At 40.9% G+C, this 18,816-nt stretch overlaps 1 protein-coding gene across 1 annotated transcript in view; it reads right to left on the reverse strand.

Moving 5' to 3' along the window:
• The window catches only part of PDE3A (phosphodiesterase 3A), a 367,243-nt gene extending 356,038 nt beyond the window's left edge, over window positions 1-11,205 (reverse strand). Inside the window, exon 1 of the mRNA XM_073318613.1 lies at window positions 9,095-11,205. Coding sequence (XP_073174714.1) covers window positions 9,095-10,081 — 987 coding nt within the window. The 5' untranslated portion in view covers window positions 10,082-11,205. The remainder of the gene's footprint in view (window positions 1-9,094) is intronic.
• Between the last annotated feature and the right edge of the window lie 7,611 nt (window positions 11,206-18,816).

The raw sequence follows: 18,816 nt of genomic DNA on the forward strand, positions 1-18,816 counted from the left end.
ATAACTCGATGACAGAGTTCCACGGGTTCATGATGAGTTGTCTGAAAAAAAATCTCAGTTTAAAATTAGCTTAATTGAATTCCCCCTTACTCTTAAACACAATTCATATTTTGTATTCATCTATCATCTTTCTACTTATTAATTTATTTAAACTACAGGTACTTACAAGCTTTTCAGTCTCTCTTCACATGAAAGTTCTACAAGCCCCTAATAAATTGTCATCCATCTCTGAACTCTCTTTATTACCAATATACCATTTTAGAGAAAGGGTGACCAAAAATCAAACAGCCCAGGCAAGAGCCTACTATTCATGTAAATAATGGCTTTATAACAACATTTTCAGCATTACTGTCTGTCCCATCATCTCTATAGCTATCCTTCTGATTGGCTCTTTGATGGAAATTGCACAACAAACATGTTTTTAACTGACACCTAACCCTTTTTCCTGAGTGGTCACATTACACAGTTACTTTAAAACATATCAATGCATAGGAGTAGTTTCAATCAGTCTTTTTGCTAGGTTTCCTTTCATTTTTTGTCATTGTTGAATTTGCCATCATGATGCCCATTCAGTTAACTTTGTTAGGTCATTCTGAAGTCTTCTCTAATATTGACTTACCTACATAATTGTGTCTCAATGCACATTTTGCCACTTTACTGTCCACCTAGTTTTTCAAATAATTAACATATGAAACATCACCAATGCAAATACAGAACAGGGAATATTATTAATCTTTCACTACACTGAAAAATTGGCCTACTCTTTGTTTTCCAACTCTTGTCCAGTTTCTAATCCTTGACAAAACATTACCTTTTACCTCATGATTATTTAGTTATCTTGGTAGTTTCTTGGGAGGGCCTGTGTCAAAGCTCTGTTAAGAAGGTCCAAACAAATTCTACTGTTAGTAGACATTTTCCTTTATCCACTATTTTGTTAATTGCTCAAAGAATTCTAACAGATTACAGAGGCATGATTTTCCTATACAGCAACTGTGCTGGTTTTCATAGATCCCACAGCCAGAAAGAACAATTGTGATTATCTAAGCTAATCTCCTGTATAACACAGGCCATAGAACCTCCCCAAAATAATTTCTAGAGCAGATGTTTTAGAAAAACATCCAATCTTGATTGAAAAAACTGTCAGTGATGGAGAATCCACTATAATTATTCCAATAGTTAATTAATTACCCTCATTGTTTAAAATTTACACCTTATTTCCACTCTGAATTTCTCTAGATTCAACTTCCAGCTGTTGGATTGTCATACCTTACACCTTTCTTTACTAGACTGAAGAGCCATTATCAAATATTTGTTCCCTGTGTAGGTACTTATAAACTGTGATTAAGGTCACTTTTTAACCCCGGTGTTCAGCTAAACAGATTGAGCTCCTTGAGTGAATCATCATAAGGCATGTTTTCTAGTCCTTTAGATTTGGCCCTATCCTAATCACATTCACCCAGATGTTTAACCACTCTTATATTTAATCATCAGGTGAAATAATCAACCAAATTTGAGCTGACACAGACAACTGAAAATAATTTTACAAAAAATCAGAGAGCAAAAAATTTCTCCATTATAAAACACATTAACTGGCTGATATATAGATATATATTTTCTTATATATAGATAATAAAGATGGAGAGGCATTTATTCCTGATATAATTCCACTGACATCAATGAAGTAGCAAGGATGGATTTTGCCCATTATATTTTTGAATTTATCATCTGATATACTTGTTTGCAAGTCATAGTGCAAATCGGAGTAGGATCTCTGATGCCCTTTAAGGGCCCAATCCGTTTTTTACCTCACATGAATAGTGTCACTGATTTCAGATGGGACTACTCACATGAACAGGTGTTTGCAAGACAGAGTGCTAGACAGAGACCATTTCTGGAATAACACCGAGTGGGAGTTACAAATACACATGCAGGAAAGCAACTGTTAAACTGTAAGGCTCACCATCAAGTTTTTGAACAATAAATCACAGTTCTTCCCCAGACTCCTATACTCCAAACTTACTCCTCAAGTAAAACTCAGCATATAAAACAGCTAATGTTCTCCAGAAGCAAAGGTTAAAAATTGAAAAAACAGACTTTTTTTTTTGCTATTACTCAAACAAATCACTACTCTGACGCAGAGAAGTCCATATAGCATTGCAACTCCACGGGCAACAGGTTATCTAATATACTGTATCAGTAGCAGAACTGTCCAGAACAAAAATGAGTACTATACCAGCATACTTCATATACACTTATTTCTGAATGATATATTGTGTAAAATATTACCAGTTTAGGTGATGGTTTAATAATCTATTCTCTGATTCTCTAGGCCAGTGGTTCTTAACCTGGGGTGCAAGATGCCCTTTCTGGGGGTGCGAGACATGCCAGATTATTTTAGAAGGCAAATCCTCAAAAACACAAATTAAGCACAGGTACATAAGTACGACTACTTTATTTCATCAAACCTACATATTTATTAACATTATACATTTAACGATTATTGTAATATACAAACAAAAAATATTTCTAGGTTTAAAGAACTGACTTACTTCAACGATTTTTGATAAGGGGTGTGAGAAGATATTTTGAGACTTAAAGGGGTGCAGGCTGCAGTAAGGTTAAGAACAATGCTCTCAGCAGTAACTTTCTGAAATCCACTCTGATGAGAGGAAAAAAGTTTTTACTTTATTTACTATTTGAATCCCACTCAACAACCAACATTACTTAGCATGTCTAATTGAATAAAAAAGGCTCTAACATACATTTGGGGAAAATACGAGAAGTAACAAGTTTTTAGGAATCAGATGAATATTTTAATTTCAGTGGGTGTTTTATTTTTTAAACCACTTAGGATGTCCATTTCAATCCCTGTGGTTAACGGCCATTACAGCTATGCCTCTCCTACAGCTTCAAAGATCAATATATTCCTTATTTTTACAAAATACAGATTGTGTGTCAGCTTCCTGCAAAAAAGATTCAGAGAATGAGCACAGTAATGTCAGAACAGGATAGAGTCTCACAGATGTCACAATTAATGTCCAAAACATGTGTCACTGTTTGTTTTTCAGGCTTCTCAAAACATATTTTATACACAGGGTCACTGTTTTGGTTGTTTGTTTAATTAACATGACAACCCAGCATACATAGGATTTCTTTCAGTTCCACAGCTTTGCATTTTCACACTTTACACTCAGTTCAGAAAAAGCAGAAAGTCACTACTGTATTTTACTCACCCATCAACAGCAGACAAAAAAAAATTCTTTATTTAACAGATTGGTTTATGGTCCATTTTTGTCAATTGTGACAGTTTTCCCAACACCTTTTCAATTTCTGAGAGTTAAAAATGAAATCTAAGTAAAGGCAGTTTACTTACATTAAGTCATGCTTAACAGAATTACATCTGGACTCTATGTATGATTTTTCAGGAGTCTGACATATATTAAGTAACCACATTTCAGCAAGTCACCAGAGGACATTATCTAAATATTAACTTATTTACCTAAATATATATGGATTTTTTTTAAATTTAAAATCTATATCCTATCTAGTACCTTTAATTCAGATCTCTTCCATTCTTAGGGAGATGGTATGAATTTTACAGCTTCCATACCACGCTGACAGTTGCGGATTAAAATTAATATTATTCCTGTTTTAAAGGCAGTATACTAGAGGACTTAAAAAAATCCACTTGTCTCCAACACATGAAAAGCTCAAGCCAATTTCTGTAGAGAGAGAAAAAAAAACAACCACTAGAACTTACGGCTGAAAAGATAATTTTCCAAATGTGAACTGAGGCAGTGCTGTCTTTTTGAGTCTGCAGCCAGCCCTAATGCCTGACACTGCTCATAGCTTTCCCAAGCAGCAGAGTGAAATTGGCAAAACAAATTGGTTTGTCTACACTACTGCACGGGGGTCGATCTAAGATATGCTACTTCAGCTCCATAAATAGCGTAGCTGAAGTCGATGTACTTAGATCTACTTACTGCGGTGTCTTCACTGCAGTAAGTCAACAGCTGATGCTCTCCTGTCGACTCCACTTGCGCTCCTCATTCTGGTGGAGTACCGGAGTCGACAGGAGAGCACTCAGCAGTCGATTTATCGCATCTATACTAGACGTGATAAATCGACCCCTGCTGGATCCATCACTGCCCACCAATCCAGCAGGTAGTGTAGACAAGCCCTCAAGGTCATTTCCACAGAACTATTCAAAAACCCCAAGAGCACTGGTGAAATTCACAAGATACATCCCAATTTCACTCTGCTGCTGTCTGGGAAAGCTAGGAGAGGCAGACACTGAAACCACTCATGGGATAAAGAGGATTTGGGGGAAAAAAAATAGTCATGGGGAAGGGTATGATAGTGGAGACAAATCCTCAATTCCCCCTCTCAATAGCGGAGAGTTGCAACAGTGAAGACACTATCTCCCACCATTCCAGCACCCAAATGAAAGTCCTCTCTCCTCCCTAAAGCAATCAGGAGACTACTGAGCAGAAGAGGAGCAAAGAGAAATGAAAGATCCTTCTTCTCCTTTACAGCAACCATAGGAGAGAGTGTGGTGGAAAAGACACTTCAAACTCATCAGGCAACTACTAGGCAGAAGCTGACCAAAAGATGGAACCTTGGAGCAGGGTCAGCACCCTGGTAGGAACTCCAGTGTTAGCTCATTTCCCAGCAACTGGACGTAGGTTTCTTACCAGGCAGCGTTTAGCCTTGTGAGTCCCCTATCTGTATGTGCATTAGCCAGTGGTTAGTAAGCCTGTTTTTCAAACTAGAAGATATTTCAAGCCCTGTGATACGGTCTTCAGTTCAGCGACTGATAGCTAAAGTGCATCCCTGAAAGTAATATAATAAATACAACAAACTGAACTGCTTTAAGCTACTTCAACTGGCAAAACTTGCTTTAACAAATTCATATTAAATGCATACAACAACAACAAAAATCTATGCATAGAATACAACTTGGCCCACCTATGCATATGCAGTATAGTAACATTGTCTTTAACATCTTAGGGCCAAATCTTGCCTCTTGGATGACCAGATGTCCCGATTTTAAAGGGATAGTCCCGATATTTGGGGGTGGGTTTTTTTTTTAATGTTTTTTGTTTGTTTGTTTTTGTTGTTTATTTGTTTATAAAGGCTCCTATTACCCCCCACCCCCTGTCCCAATTTTTCACACTTGCTGTCTGGTCACCATACTTACATCTGGATGCTTACATGCAATTGCACGTTCAAATCAAAACAGACTACCATCCTGGCCTGCACAGGCTCCTAGACAGTTATCTCCGGAACGTATTATACTCCAGCACGTAGTTTTTCACACTGGAAACACCAGAGCACAACAAAAAGGCTACTAGATCTGCTGGGCCTCTTCTGTCACCAGCTTTAGCAAGAGGAGTAAAGATGGCTTGACAAGATGTAAAGATTTGGCCATCAAGAGTAGTGTCACCTATGTGCAGCTACCCAAAACACCATGCACATTTACATCAGTGAGGAAAATATAAATTCATTCATTATCTCTCTCACCAGGTTTTCTTCCCCCGAAAGAAACTGGACGCCTGACCCCTCAAGGAACCAAGCATCCTCAACTGCTTCTGATGAAAGCTGAAGGTATTTGGTACTCTGATGTTTGGGGGGGTGTGGGGGGGGTAATCACGCAGACCAGTAAGGAGTTCTGTTACTTTGGGGTGCCTTGATGCTATGCTGTTGATTGTCACAGGTACCTCACGGAAACAGACCACCATCAAATCACTCCCTTCTCACTGACAACTACACACATGCCAAGTGGGAGCCCTACAATCCAGCTATCTGTTTTGCTCATACAAAAAAAAACCCAACAGTAAATAAAAATGTGAACAATTTCCCAAAAAGAGTGGCTAAATGGATTTTCATTGTTTATTATTTTTAAAGTTCATTTTGGGGCTGAGAAAAAGATAAGATGTTTCCACCAGAGATAATTTAGGGACACAGAGGAAGTATTCAGCTACTGACACCAGGGGTTTAAAGTAAAAGCACTTAATGATAACTAGGCTAACACCAATATTGTATAACTGAAATTTACCTAACAATTCCAAACACTTGACTTTGATAGTGCAAGGCCAAATAGATTAAAATGTCCTGGATTTATATTTCAGTGGCAAAAAGTCAGTTTATGACTGTTTAAGACATCATTACTTACCACATCATCATGACCACCACTGTAGCTCTTGGGGCGGGGGGTTTAAAAAAAAAACCCACAACAAGCAGCAAATCTCCATTCCCCCCCTCCCCCCCACACACACACCCGTCCCCGCACTGTCCATAAGCTTTAGAAAGAACCCACATTACTACACACAATTAGAATTGAAACAGTATTACTCTGGCCAAATGAAAGCTTAATAAGATTACTCAGCAATGTAAACATATCATACAAGAGATAATGGGCAATAGCTCTGTAAGAAGTTCACAAGATCTTTGCTTCTTACATTATCTGCTACACAATTCAAGCAGGTTTTTCAGCCCATTAAAGCAATATTGTGAGTCTATTTCCTGATGTGAGCTTTCACATCTCTAAAACAGCATACAAAAAACTCTCTCTGACTTGCAACATTCTATTCAAAGTTGGGGGTTTTTTTATAACTTTGTTTTGGGGTTATTGAGCAGTTGTTTTTAAAGTATTTTATTTTAAACATGTTATATTTAAAAGCTGTCCTAAGGAGAAACATTTACCTACGGCTTCTTCAAAGTTACCAGGAGCCAATTTTCCTTATAAAAAACAAACTCTGTTTTGCCGTCAGCCAAAAGGGACGCTTTCTGAGAGCCTCACAGTATTTCTTGTTACTATCTTTGTTATTTTAAAAGGGTTGCTGTAGGAAAAGAGAGTGTGAAGAGAAATTAAACACACACTCAAAGTGACAATTTGCTTCTAAAAACAAACTTGGAGATAATCATCCATTTTTGTATAAGCAATGGCATAAGCAATCCATGATCCTTCTATTGAGTAATATTAAAGTAGAAATGTGGCTAAATCCCTGAAAATAGTAAACTATATAGTTGTCAGTTGTCTCCACTGTACAGTCTATTGGGGTGAAAACAAGACATAATTAAACCTGTGCTCCGAAGTGAAAACATTAAGACAAACAGAGAAAGTAATCTGTTTGCTATAGTGGATTTAATAATACTGTATATAATAAAGATGATTTGTGTTCTATTCATAAGCAAAAGAAGATAACTATAGTAGGGCTTAATAGACCATATCAAAGTGATTACATTTAAACTTGTCTGCTAGAAAGCTGCATTTATTTAAAGTGCCACAGCAAGTGAAAAAATATTTTAGATGTTACACATGATTAGTGCAAGAAGCCTCTGGAAAAGTTATCAAATGAAGTAAACATCTAAGAGAGAAAAATAAAGTTATTGTATTTACAAATGGTTCTTACACCCTAATTGCTCTCGCGTAATTCATAATAAAACAGAGTCAAAACTGAGTCAGTTTTCTATTTTTTCCACACTGTTGGAGACTGTGGTAAATATTTATTTAACATTTTTGTTTAGATCAAATAAATAAGTACATTTGTTGTAAAATATGCCTCAAGGATATAGGCTGTCAGGGATTCTTCCAGCAAATGCTATGAACTGCCACAAAGATGTAATCAAACCATTTCTAGAAACAAACTAGCCACCCACACCATATGGTTAGATGCCATTACTTAGAAAATACCTAACTGCTTATCCAGCAAGGGACCTGAAAGAAAGCCTTTGGTATAACGGAATAAGCTTTAGCTGGCCACAGTTCACCAAGTCATTTTTAATACTAACAGAAAAGGAAATATAACATCATTTGCCACTTATTTCCACCTAGGTTTCCCTTTTTACCACTGGGCAAGTGTCATACTTACTCCAAATATGCTCAATTACACTCAGTCCACCAAAAAATAGTCTTCTGCTGTGTAAGGTTAAGTCTCAAAAACTCAAAACAATTTCAAGTGCAAAATTAAGTTTTAATGGGTCTATCTGGAATCCCTTATTGTTTATGCTATAAAGATGTTCATATTAATTCTGTTCACATCCTTAGATGTATTTTTTTCCCTTTTCGAAGCTTATGGAGAAAAACTTTTCTAGACAAAAACACACATCCATTCTTATTCAAATACCAGTTTTTACAAAATAAAGTTAAACTAAATAAAAAACTACACATCTAGTGTCAAAGGACAGAAGAACTGGGATATAAAACTTCTTGATCGCTCAGCGTAGTAGCCAAGAAGCGAAAAGCTAAGATGACAACTTAACTACTGCAGGCCCCTTCTTAAAAAACACACTCAATACATTAGGCAAGAGGCTTTTTGCTATACCAAACAAAACTAAAAATATGCTAATTTCAAAAAGATGAACTCCTTTTACGGACCAGTGAAAGTTTAATACGATTAATGCCCTCTTTCAACAAACCAAAAAAAGTTCAGAAATCACTGTTTATAATTGATGCTAGATGCCTCTCCAGTTTGGGCTAACCTATACTTTAAACAAACAACAAGACACACACACACCCCACCGCAGTATTTAGAGCCAGCCCAGCAACAGCTAGCTATACTGTTGGCCAAGTTAAAAATAAAAAATAAAACTTCAGCGTAAAAACCTCAAGATTTTACATTAATATAGTGAAACTTTGAAACAAGCCTTCCCTTGCTCTAAAGACTCCTCTAATTCTATCTCCCTTCTACTGAGCAGAAATAAATAAAGCCGACCAGAGTGCTGAAAACTAAAGTGTTACTAAGGCAGATTAAAGTGATATTTCAAGCATAAAAATAAGGAGGAAGAAAATTGGAATTTGGGTAGGGGCTACGGAACTCTTCGAATTTCACGTACAGTTTCCACTTCCCTAATTTGTGGGAAACATTCAGCCGCCCTGATATACATCCAGAGGACCGAGCAAAAAGTTTGTAGCAACTCGCAATGCTTCACTCTATGTCTTACGACTCCTTTTCTAGTGTCTGCTCAACCAACCAATAAATAAAAATCCCCCGCAAGTTTGCTGTACCCTGACTGCTTGGTTTTCCTTCCTCCTCAGTCCCCGGACTCCTGGATTCCCCCTGGGATTGTGAAGATCTGTCGCGCTCCTTACCTGCTCCCTAGGTATGCAGGGCAGGGAGGTCCTCCGATGAGACTTGTTGCTGCAGCTGGACATCTCGGGAGAGATCATGGAGCTGGACCTCCTCCTCCTCTTAAACACCGGGACCTCTTCCTTGGCCAGCTGGGCACCAGAGACCTCTCTAGGCTGCGCCGCCCCGCAATGGGGCAAGAGCTGATCCGCGAACCTGGCCAGCAGGATACCCAGTAGCCCGAACAAGTAAGCCAGGTAGGGTCTCCAGGCTACCTTGATCCTCTCTAAGGAGACGAGGGACGTGGTCCTGACCGCGCTAGTCAAGGCGATCATGAGGACGCCCTGCCTCAGCTTCAGCACCAGCCATGTCACAGTGGCCAGGCAGCTCAGCACCACCCCCGTGGCGGTGAAGGAAAGCAAGTGATCCTCCCCTACCGCAAACCCAATCTGGACAATCGCTTCCCCCCCGCAGCAGGCGGCCAGGAGCAAGGCGGCTGTGTGCAGGCGGACCCCGGAGCGCAGTAAGTACAAGCCCATCCAGAAGAAGACACACATGAGGCTGAAGAGCAAAGCGATGGGATGCAGCCAAGGAGTCAGCTGGAAGCTGCTGCTGGGGAGCCCTGCTGGGGGCAACGGCAAACCACTCGCTTCTCCTCCTCCAGCTGTTGCGGCTGCTGCTTCCTCCGCCGCCGCCACTACTTCCTTCTCCTCCAGATTGCAGCCGATCTCCCCCCGGACCAACCTGACCACCAGAGCCAGCAAGAAGGACAGGGACCCGGCGCAGAGAGCCGAGGAAAGTTTCCGGGAGCTCCAGATTTTCTGCAGCACCAGGTCTCCCCAGCAGAGCTGGCAGGTTGAGTCTTCCTTTTGCCCCGGCTGCTGCTGTTTCCCATCAGAACAACAATACCCATTGCAATCGGATCCTACTCCTGCTGCTGGGCTTTTCTCCTCGCCAATGCTCCGGCTGGATTTGCCCCGGACACGGGCAGAGTCGCTGGTCAGAGCCATAGTTTCAGCCTCCCCTCTTCCCCCCACATACAAAACGAGGCAACCCCCTCCCTTCCCCAGCAGGGAGAGAGCGAGAAAAATTCCTCGCAAGTTCCTCCAGAGGTTGCGAAAATTTAGTATCTATCACTGGGTGCAAACGGAGAAGCGCAAGAGGGGCAAGGCTAGGAAGAGTCGGCAAAGTTAAAGCCTCGCATTTTGCAGGGAGATCAGCCTCCCTCTCCTGTCCCCTGTTCAAAGAGCCTGTCGCCCTCTTTATAGGCTCTCCCTCCGAGATCGCTGCAGGTTTAAAAAAAAAAAATCCACGGGGTTGTCGGAAGGGGTGGAAGAACAGAAAGAAGCCGCTGGACAAAGTCAGCAGCGCTGGTTCATTCCTAGGCCATCATTGCTCCCCCGCACTCCTGCTGCTCTGGAAGGAGGTGCGGGGGGGGGGGAGCGGGATGGAGCTGCGTGCGGGCAGCGGCAGCAGGGACTTTCTGCCCGCTTGCTTCTTCTTCCTGCTGCTCTCTCGCGCGCTCACATACACTCTTCCCTTCTCCTCGGGCGATCCTCCCCGGCTCTGCCAGAAGCCGTGGCTCGCCATTCCCCATGGCTGGGGGGAGGAAGAGTCCTGTTCATTGCAGATCTTGGGAGGGGAAGGGGCGGGGGGAAGAGAGACACAAAAATAAAAGGCAAGCGGTGGGGAGATGAAGAAGTTGTGAAGTTCTGCCGGGAAGAGACGCAGCTCCGCAGGAGGGAAGCTGCTCGGAACAGCTTTGCCCCTGTTTAAAGGCTCTTGGGGCGCTCTCCGATTTTTGCCCCCCAACTTCAAGTGAGGCGAGTCCCCCTCATTAAAGAAGCGAGGAGGAGAAGAAGGGGGGGAGAGAGAGAATAAACAAGCAGGAGGCGGCTGCCGGGTTTGCAGTTCAGCTTGTACAACTGCCCGGCAAACGCTGCTCCGCTCCCTCTGCTCCCCCTCCTCCCGGAGGAGGCGCTGCTGCGGGCAGCACCCCAGCCCAGGGCCACGCAGCGAGCAGAGCGCGGACGCGGCAGCCGCCGCCGCGCGGAGCGAGCCCCTTGCTCCTCAGCCCCGGGAACGCGGGGTCAGACGAGCCGCGCGGGCTGCTGCCTCCTCGCTGCCGCGCCGGGGCGGGAGCGCGTCGCACCAACCCGCCTGGCGGCTTTGCAGAAGCTGAGGCGCTGGACGTGCCAACCAGTAGAGAATTGGCTGCCACCGGCTGTGAGCAATAAAGGCATAAATCTGAGTGACAGAGAGGAGGCAATTACACGGCAGTAAAAAAGTCACAATCGTTTAGCGAGATTAATTTTTACTTCAGTTTGTAGAGACAAGCCCAGCCTGGCCCACCAGAGCTAACTGCCTTGGGGAAGTTCAGCCCCAAGAGCCGGGTTGTGCCACTCGCATCCCCTTTTATCTGAGCCGACCCAGAACATGAGATCCAGTCAGGCTTTGAGAGGCTGGTCCCATCTTTGTCTTACCGCAATGCAGTTTCCTTCACTGTGGGTCCAATAGCCTAAATCCTCTTTCCAAACTGACTGCACCTTCAATTAAACTAGTGGAACCATGCCAATAGAATGTGCCCCTCTGGGAGAGCATTTGCTGCAGTTCTGAGGGGGCTGAAACAGTCAGGCCCAGATCCTACAAAGACTTAATTGGGAGCATACTTAATTGGCCTGATGAGTAAAGTTACACACAGGTTTAAATCTTTGCAAGATCAGGGCCCTAGCTCTCAAAGCCACAGGACCAGGTACATTGCATATAGTAATAATATATTTAGTACACTGCACACAATAAAACAAACCGCAGAGAAACGTTCAGCAGGGAAACATTTAGAGCCAGGAAATGAACAGATAAGAGAAAAGAATTTCCCTACTCCTCCCCCAGCAAATAATGATTTAAGATGTAAAACAGATTCACAGTGATGTATTTATTTGAGGATATATCTGGGTTTTTAATACCATGTCTATCACCATAATGCCTGAGTTTAATGGGTTGAAATGGTAGCTCCAGTGTAATGTGTTTTCTATGACCAGAAACATGACATATGAATTGAGGTTGGTTTTAAATAATAGTTTTCCAGGCTATATAATATGTAATCTGGATTTGTCATTTTTGTGTTTTGTGTGTTTGAAGTTTGGTCAGAAAGAAACCTGAATATTTTCAGTAAAGTTTGGTTTTGAGGGTTAGGTTGGTTATAAGGAATCTCATGGGGGTTTTGTTGCTTTTGTTTGTTTATTTTATGGTTAGGAGTCCAAACTCTGAATAGCTGACAAGGTTTGCAATGTATTGTTGACAAGGGCTGTCAGGGGAGCAGGGAGTCTTACATCTATGTAAAGCCCTGCTGAAAATACCACTGGGCTCCACACCAGGCATGAACATCCACCCATAGGGGCCTATATGCCTTTCATCTCTACTCATTTAAAAGCGATAGGCCTCTTAATATCAGAAAGGTTGACAGTAAATAGAATTATTAAAAAAAACCTGTAGTAAATTTATTTTCAAACTTCTCTACAGCTAATTTTTGTTGTATACCCTATTTAAACATCTGTTGCATACATTGGCGAAAGCATATATCCTTAATACTACTTTCCCCGATACACAGATAATTCAGGTTATTTGAAAAGTAATGGTACTCTCTAGTTGGACAAACGTAGGTTTAATATTTAAGGGAATTGCACTGGAATCCACGAAGGGCCTTAGGTGTTGCAACGCTGAGCATTGTGGTGCCTAACATTTAGGTGCCTCGAAAATCACAGGAATAACACTGTGATCTACCAAGCTGAGTTAAGTACCTTAAGAACACCTATACAATGAACGGGGAGAGATAGACACCTAAGATTGCAATCCACCAACGCCAGTAGGCTAGGCAGGGAGCTGGTAAACCCTGCCCCTCTCTGAAAGTTATGTACCTCAATCCAGGCTACCTACGAACTGGGGGAAGATGGGTGCTCAGCTGCCTAAGTTGCATGTGCGGGCCAAAGCAAAACAGTCCCAGGTGGAATGAGGGAGCCCTCCCTTTGGCCTAGTATGCTCACCCAGGCTGTGGGAGACCCCCATTCTCTCGAGGGGGAAGAAAGGGATTTGAATCAGGCTCTGCTATCTCTAAAGTCACTGCCCTAACCCCTAGGCTACAGAATCATTCTAATTCTTGGGGTGGCCCAAATAATATTTAAATATTCTGTTGTTTAATTAAACTGGAACAACTTCAACAGAGCTTGAGGAGATCATCTCAGAGTATTACGTAGCTTAGTGGTTAGATTACACTCCTGAGATCCCACTTCAATTCCCTTCTCCTTCTCTGGTGAAGGCAGGACTTGAACTGTGTGTGTGTGTGTGTCTCCCACATCCTGGATGAATAGTCTATCCCTTTGCCTAAAGATTATAAGGGAGGTCCCTTTCCCACCCACTCCCCACTGTTTTTTGTGAACCTCCCTGAGGAGTCCAGTGGGTGGCCTCTGAGCATAATCCCCAGATTGCCCCCCCCCATCCAGCATGCAATTTAGACAGCCAAACACCTATCTTTCCCATTTTGTGAATTGCTCTGGGTTTTAAGCCAGAAATAGGCATCCAGATGTCTATTACAAGGCGGTAGTACACATGTTCAGGCAGGATAGGCACCCATACACCTAGAATGAAGCTGCAGTGAGCGTGTGCCCAGAGGAAAAAATTGAGGTGCAGAATGGATTTAGATGCCTATAGAGTTAGCAGCTGAGCAGGAGTTTTATAGATTGCAGTGGTGTCTAACAAAGTGACTTAGGCACCTAAATACCTCTATGGATAATACTCCTGGTGCTTTTTAATAACACGTCCTATTGCAATGGTTTTGTTTCCAGTAGCATGGTTTCTGGTTCATTTTGTTTTAGGGCAGTTTTAAACACACTAAATCCTTGACCACACTGAGCTCTGCAACGGTGGGACCCTGAACCTGCATGAAGCCCTAACAGTTAAATGGGCATCACTGAAGAAGGAAACTATATAATCAAAGATGACTTTTTTGCAGTATTATGTGAAGCAAAACTAGACCACTGCAAAACTAACCCTGTCAGCTTCTGTTATGAAGAGTGTGCAGAAACCTAATGTAGCCTCTGATTACTTTGTCTTGGTAGGTTAATTTCCACTTCAGGGCCTTCTTGATGACAGAGAGAGCTATTAATAATACTCTAAGCTTTGGGTGTGAAAATACCTAGACTTCCTAGAACCACAGCTCAGAATCAGAGTAGTAAGCTCAAACCATCAGCCATCCAAGATACCATAGATAAATTGAATTGCATGCATTTTACTCTTGGTGCGGGGTGTCTTTTAGATGAGACATTGAGAATTGTGGGCTTGTCTGCACATTGTGACACTTGTTTTAATAGTAGGCTGTCTTTGGTCAAAAGTATTTCCTCTCCATTGTTCCATAGTAAACTGGATGTTTACTACTCATTTCTCCACAGAAGGATACATTTAAGGTGTGTTTTTCTATTCGGTTTGTAAAGGGCTTTTGAGTGAAAGTCAATATTAGTGTGATTTCCAGAGACTCTGAGCACCTGCAGCTCCCAGTGAAATCAATGAGATGCAGGGATACTCAGCACATCAAGAATCAGGCTGTATGTAAATCAGATTAAAATCTTAGAGGAATAAGATGCATACGATTCCTTTGGACTACTTATCATGTCGGCATTTCTATTAGTGCACTTCATCTCACTGGCTTACACAAGAGGCCAACCAGAGCAGTCTTTAGCCAGGAATTAATGTTCTCCTGGTTCCATTGGTAGATAGAGTTGTGACTGTTATGACATGTGCTGGAAGAAGCTGCTGAAAGACCAGAATTCCTGATAATGGATGGAGAAATTCCAGGAAGCTAGAACCCAATCCTGCGTGGTGCTGAGCATCCTCAGATCCCATTAAAGTAAGTGAGAATTGAAGAAGCTCAGCACCTTCCAGAATTAGCTCCTCAGCATCAACACGCATCAATAGTGACCAAAGGAAGAGGAAATCATCGACTGTAGCTGAGGTTATCATAGCAAAAAAAAAAAAAATCTCGAGTGAGTAGTTGAATTCTGAAGAACTCTCCTTTTTCCTCTTGTGATTCAAATGATAGATCAAAACTATTATTTGTTCCTTTTAAAATAGGATGAACAGGGAAATGCTATTATAATGTATTAAACAGAAAACGTAAGGGAGGACTGTGGTCCTGGGTTACAGTTTAAAAACCCCTGAGATGGGAGAAGATGCTCTGCAACAGTCTCAGGAAAAGCTGCTCCCTTGGATATTATTAACTAGGGAACCATTGCTAGAGGAATCTGCCAAGATAAATAAAGCAATCTTGAAAAGGTTTTATTAGCAGTATAATATCTAGATATAAACAAAGGTAAAACACTTTAGGAACCTGAAAAAGACAATAAATGATCCAGTTAGCAAATAAACTGATATTAATTGGTCAACCAAATGGAGAACTGGTATTTCAAGTTACAAATGTGCAGGAGCAACATCAGCCATTGATTTAACAAGTTAACACATGGGAGAAGGTGATGGTTAAAGTAACATATCAACCTATTTCAAATAAGAACTAGAGAGTAATCTTCCATGTAGGAAATTCAGAGTTCTCAGTTTATGAAAAAACTGGTACAGGAAGTCTCATGGGTAACATAAGAGGAGGATATGAAACAAAGCACAGATAGTGGTCAAGCAAAGCTAAGTGTAAAGGATTTTCAGCTGAAAAAAATATTCGTTCTAGAGCTGACAGATCAAAAGCTTACATATAAAGAAGCTGTGGAATGATGCTATCTTCCACTACTAGAGACATGTCTGCAATGATTCTCCACATCAGAGTTCCTTTCCCCTTACTAGTTAAATAAGGAGAAAATTTGTCCACTAGATAATACACATTTTCCCCCAGTAAAGACAATGACTAAGGCCAGGTCTACACTAAAAAGTTAGCCCAGCTACATCGCTTGGGGTGGGGGGTGTCAAAAATCCATACCTCTTGAGTAATGTATTTAAGCCGACCTAACTGCCAGTGTAGACAGTGCTAGGTTGATGGAAAAAATCTTCTGTCAAATTTTTCCATCAATTTAGCTACCACTTCTCAGGGAGGTGGATTAACTACAGCAATGGGAAAACCCCTCTCTTTGCTGAAGTAAATGTCTGCACTGAAGCACTACAGCAGCACAGCTGCAGCGCTGAGTTATGCCGCAAGTGGTTTAGGTGTAGACAGCCTAAGATTTACGTAATTAAATAGTGAATTTTGTAGTAAGAGCAGTATTGTGTGCATTCTTGGCCACAACACCCCAGTGAGAACTAGACCCACCAACACAATGGAGTTTTTGACCAACCACCAAAGTAGTGGAGTCCTTTAGCTAATTCTCAACAGAATAGTTGTCAAGATTCCACAACTCAAAGCTTAAACATGCCACCAAGTTAAAACCCACAGCTACATAGCCCAGGCTCATTCCTCTACTGGTGGTGGTTTATATTTCCCACCTCTGGGGAACCAGGTGAGTAAATAAAATGTCCACATGTCCCAAAGGAATTCCTCCTGTCTCTTTTAACATAATAAGTGACAGAAGTTTCCATCATCATAGTAATACAGTAAAAGTAAGGATTCAGATTGTGGAGAAATTGCTTGTTGCTGATTGCTACGATCAGTCTGAGATGGGAGAAGACTCTACAGCAGAGACATCAGGCAAGCTGAAAAAATTCCAAGCCAAATGGTTTTGGAGATTAGAATGGGACAGAGGGACAACAGAGAATTCTTCTGTTTTACCACTCTTTACTCCAATTATAGCAAGAACACCCATGACACTTAGGAACTATGTCTGAGATGATTACTTGTGCATTTTTGTACTTTGCTTTCTTTTTAATTAAAATTTTTTCACCTTCTTATGACTTTGGTCAAATATTTGTTGTGAGCTGGGAAACAAAATGTGACTGTGATTTTATAACAACTGGATCTGCAGGAATTTGTTAATTAAGATAACATTTGCTTACCTTCTGACAGCAGTCTATTTATAGAGTATTAAGGATGATACTGCTCAGGATTTCTATAGCACTGTCCATGTGAGAACCTCAAAGTGTTTTACAAACATATATGAATAACTCTTACAATGCCCCTGTTTATGGCTGTAGCACTTCAGGGTAGACGCTAGCTACACCAGCGGGAGGGGATTCTCCCAATAGTATCAGTAATCCATCTCCATGAGAGGCAATAGCTAGGTCAACAGGAGAATTTTTCCATTCACCTAATACTATCTACATGGGGACTTAGGTCAGCATACCTATGTCATTCAGGGGTTTGGTTAAGCACATGTGTAACTTTAAGCACAAGTGTCCCATTGACTTTCGTGACATTTCACTATGAATAACACATGAAATATAATTTAATTGTCAAAGTTTAGATGAAACATTTGTCATATAAGTCATTGGACATTAAGGTCATGATCCAGCAAAGCACTTAAGCACGGGAGTAGTCTCATTGACTTTATTGATATTTCACAATGAGCACCGCATCAAATGCAGCTGTCACATTAATTCAGTGTTTCTAACATTTTCAGCAGTGAAATAATTACCAGTATTGACATTATTATTGCACCATTTCATTCATTACCAGTAAATAACATTATTTCAGGCTGTCTGCAGACTCAGGGTATCCCCACTGCATAAGTTTCATTTGGTTCACATTTTCAAGGTTTTCTTCACAAACATGAGGGCTAGGTACATAATTTAAAAAAAAAATTAAATCCTGGCTTGTGATGCAGCCATTTGATGACAAATACGTCCATCAAATTAATTCAGTAATGAAAATATCCATTGACTTTCATTGTGAAGTAGATAGAAAACATTATAATTCGTATATTAATTTAAAAAAGCTACATGTTAATAAACCTTAAAATAGACTGTGCATCAGTTTTTGCTAAAATCTCCAAGTGAGTTAGTTTTCCAATCTCCAAAAATCCAAAATATATTTTCTAGAGGAATTTCAAGAAAGTATACACTCACCATTTCAAAATGCTTATATTTAATAAATTAAGTAACAGATTGATTTGTAAATTCTTAGAAAAGTCATTCTGTAACCCAAGACTAAGTTTGGTAAATTTGGGGAAGCCATGATATGGGTGTGGTCCTGTAATGATCAAAATGTTTAGGGATCCCTGTGCTCAGGCAGATCCCCAACAAAGTTAATGGAGGCCCACCCAGAAGGAGCAGCTTGCAGGATCAGGGTTACTATATTCACATAAAACACATCGGATTATTCCCTAGTTTAAATGCAAATCTTTATGTAATTTTAACTATGGGGCAGCTATAAAACCTTTGTAATTAATGTATAATTGTAAAACGATTAAAATGCAATCTTTTATAGAATGTGATTATTTAACACTATCTATTAAAGGGCAGCTAGTTCTAATGCAATAGAGAGGTCACAATTGGATGGCTTTTCACTGGGAGGTCAGCCTTTATGTCAGGCTACCATATTCTGGGTTACCAGTTGTATGGAAAATGATTATCAGCTCCTGTTTATGGCATCTAAGAAATATATTCCTCCAGAGACGGGACTTGTTCTACTTTTCCTCTTGACTTGCAAAGGAATTCCTAGTCATGGTGCAAGGAGAGCTGTGAAGAATTAAGAAGCATAAAACAGGAGATGTTATAAACACTTCAAGAAGAAGCTACCCACATAGGGCCAAATTCAGCCCTGGTATAAAATGCAACTCCATTGAAATCAATTAGCTGAATTTGGCAGATAGGGACTGTCTCTGTA

Source organism: Lepidochelys kempii, chromosome 1 (genome assembly GCF_965140265.1).
Source record: "Lepidochelys kempii isolate rLepKem1 chromosome 1, rLepKem1.hap2, whole genome shotgun sequence".
NCBI lineage: Eukaryota > Metazoa > Chordata > Testudines > Cheloniidae > Lepidochelys > Lepidochelys kempii.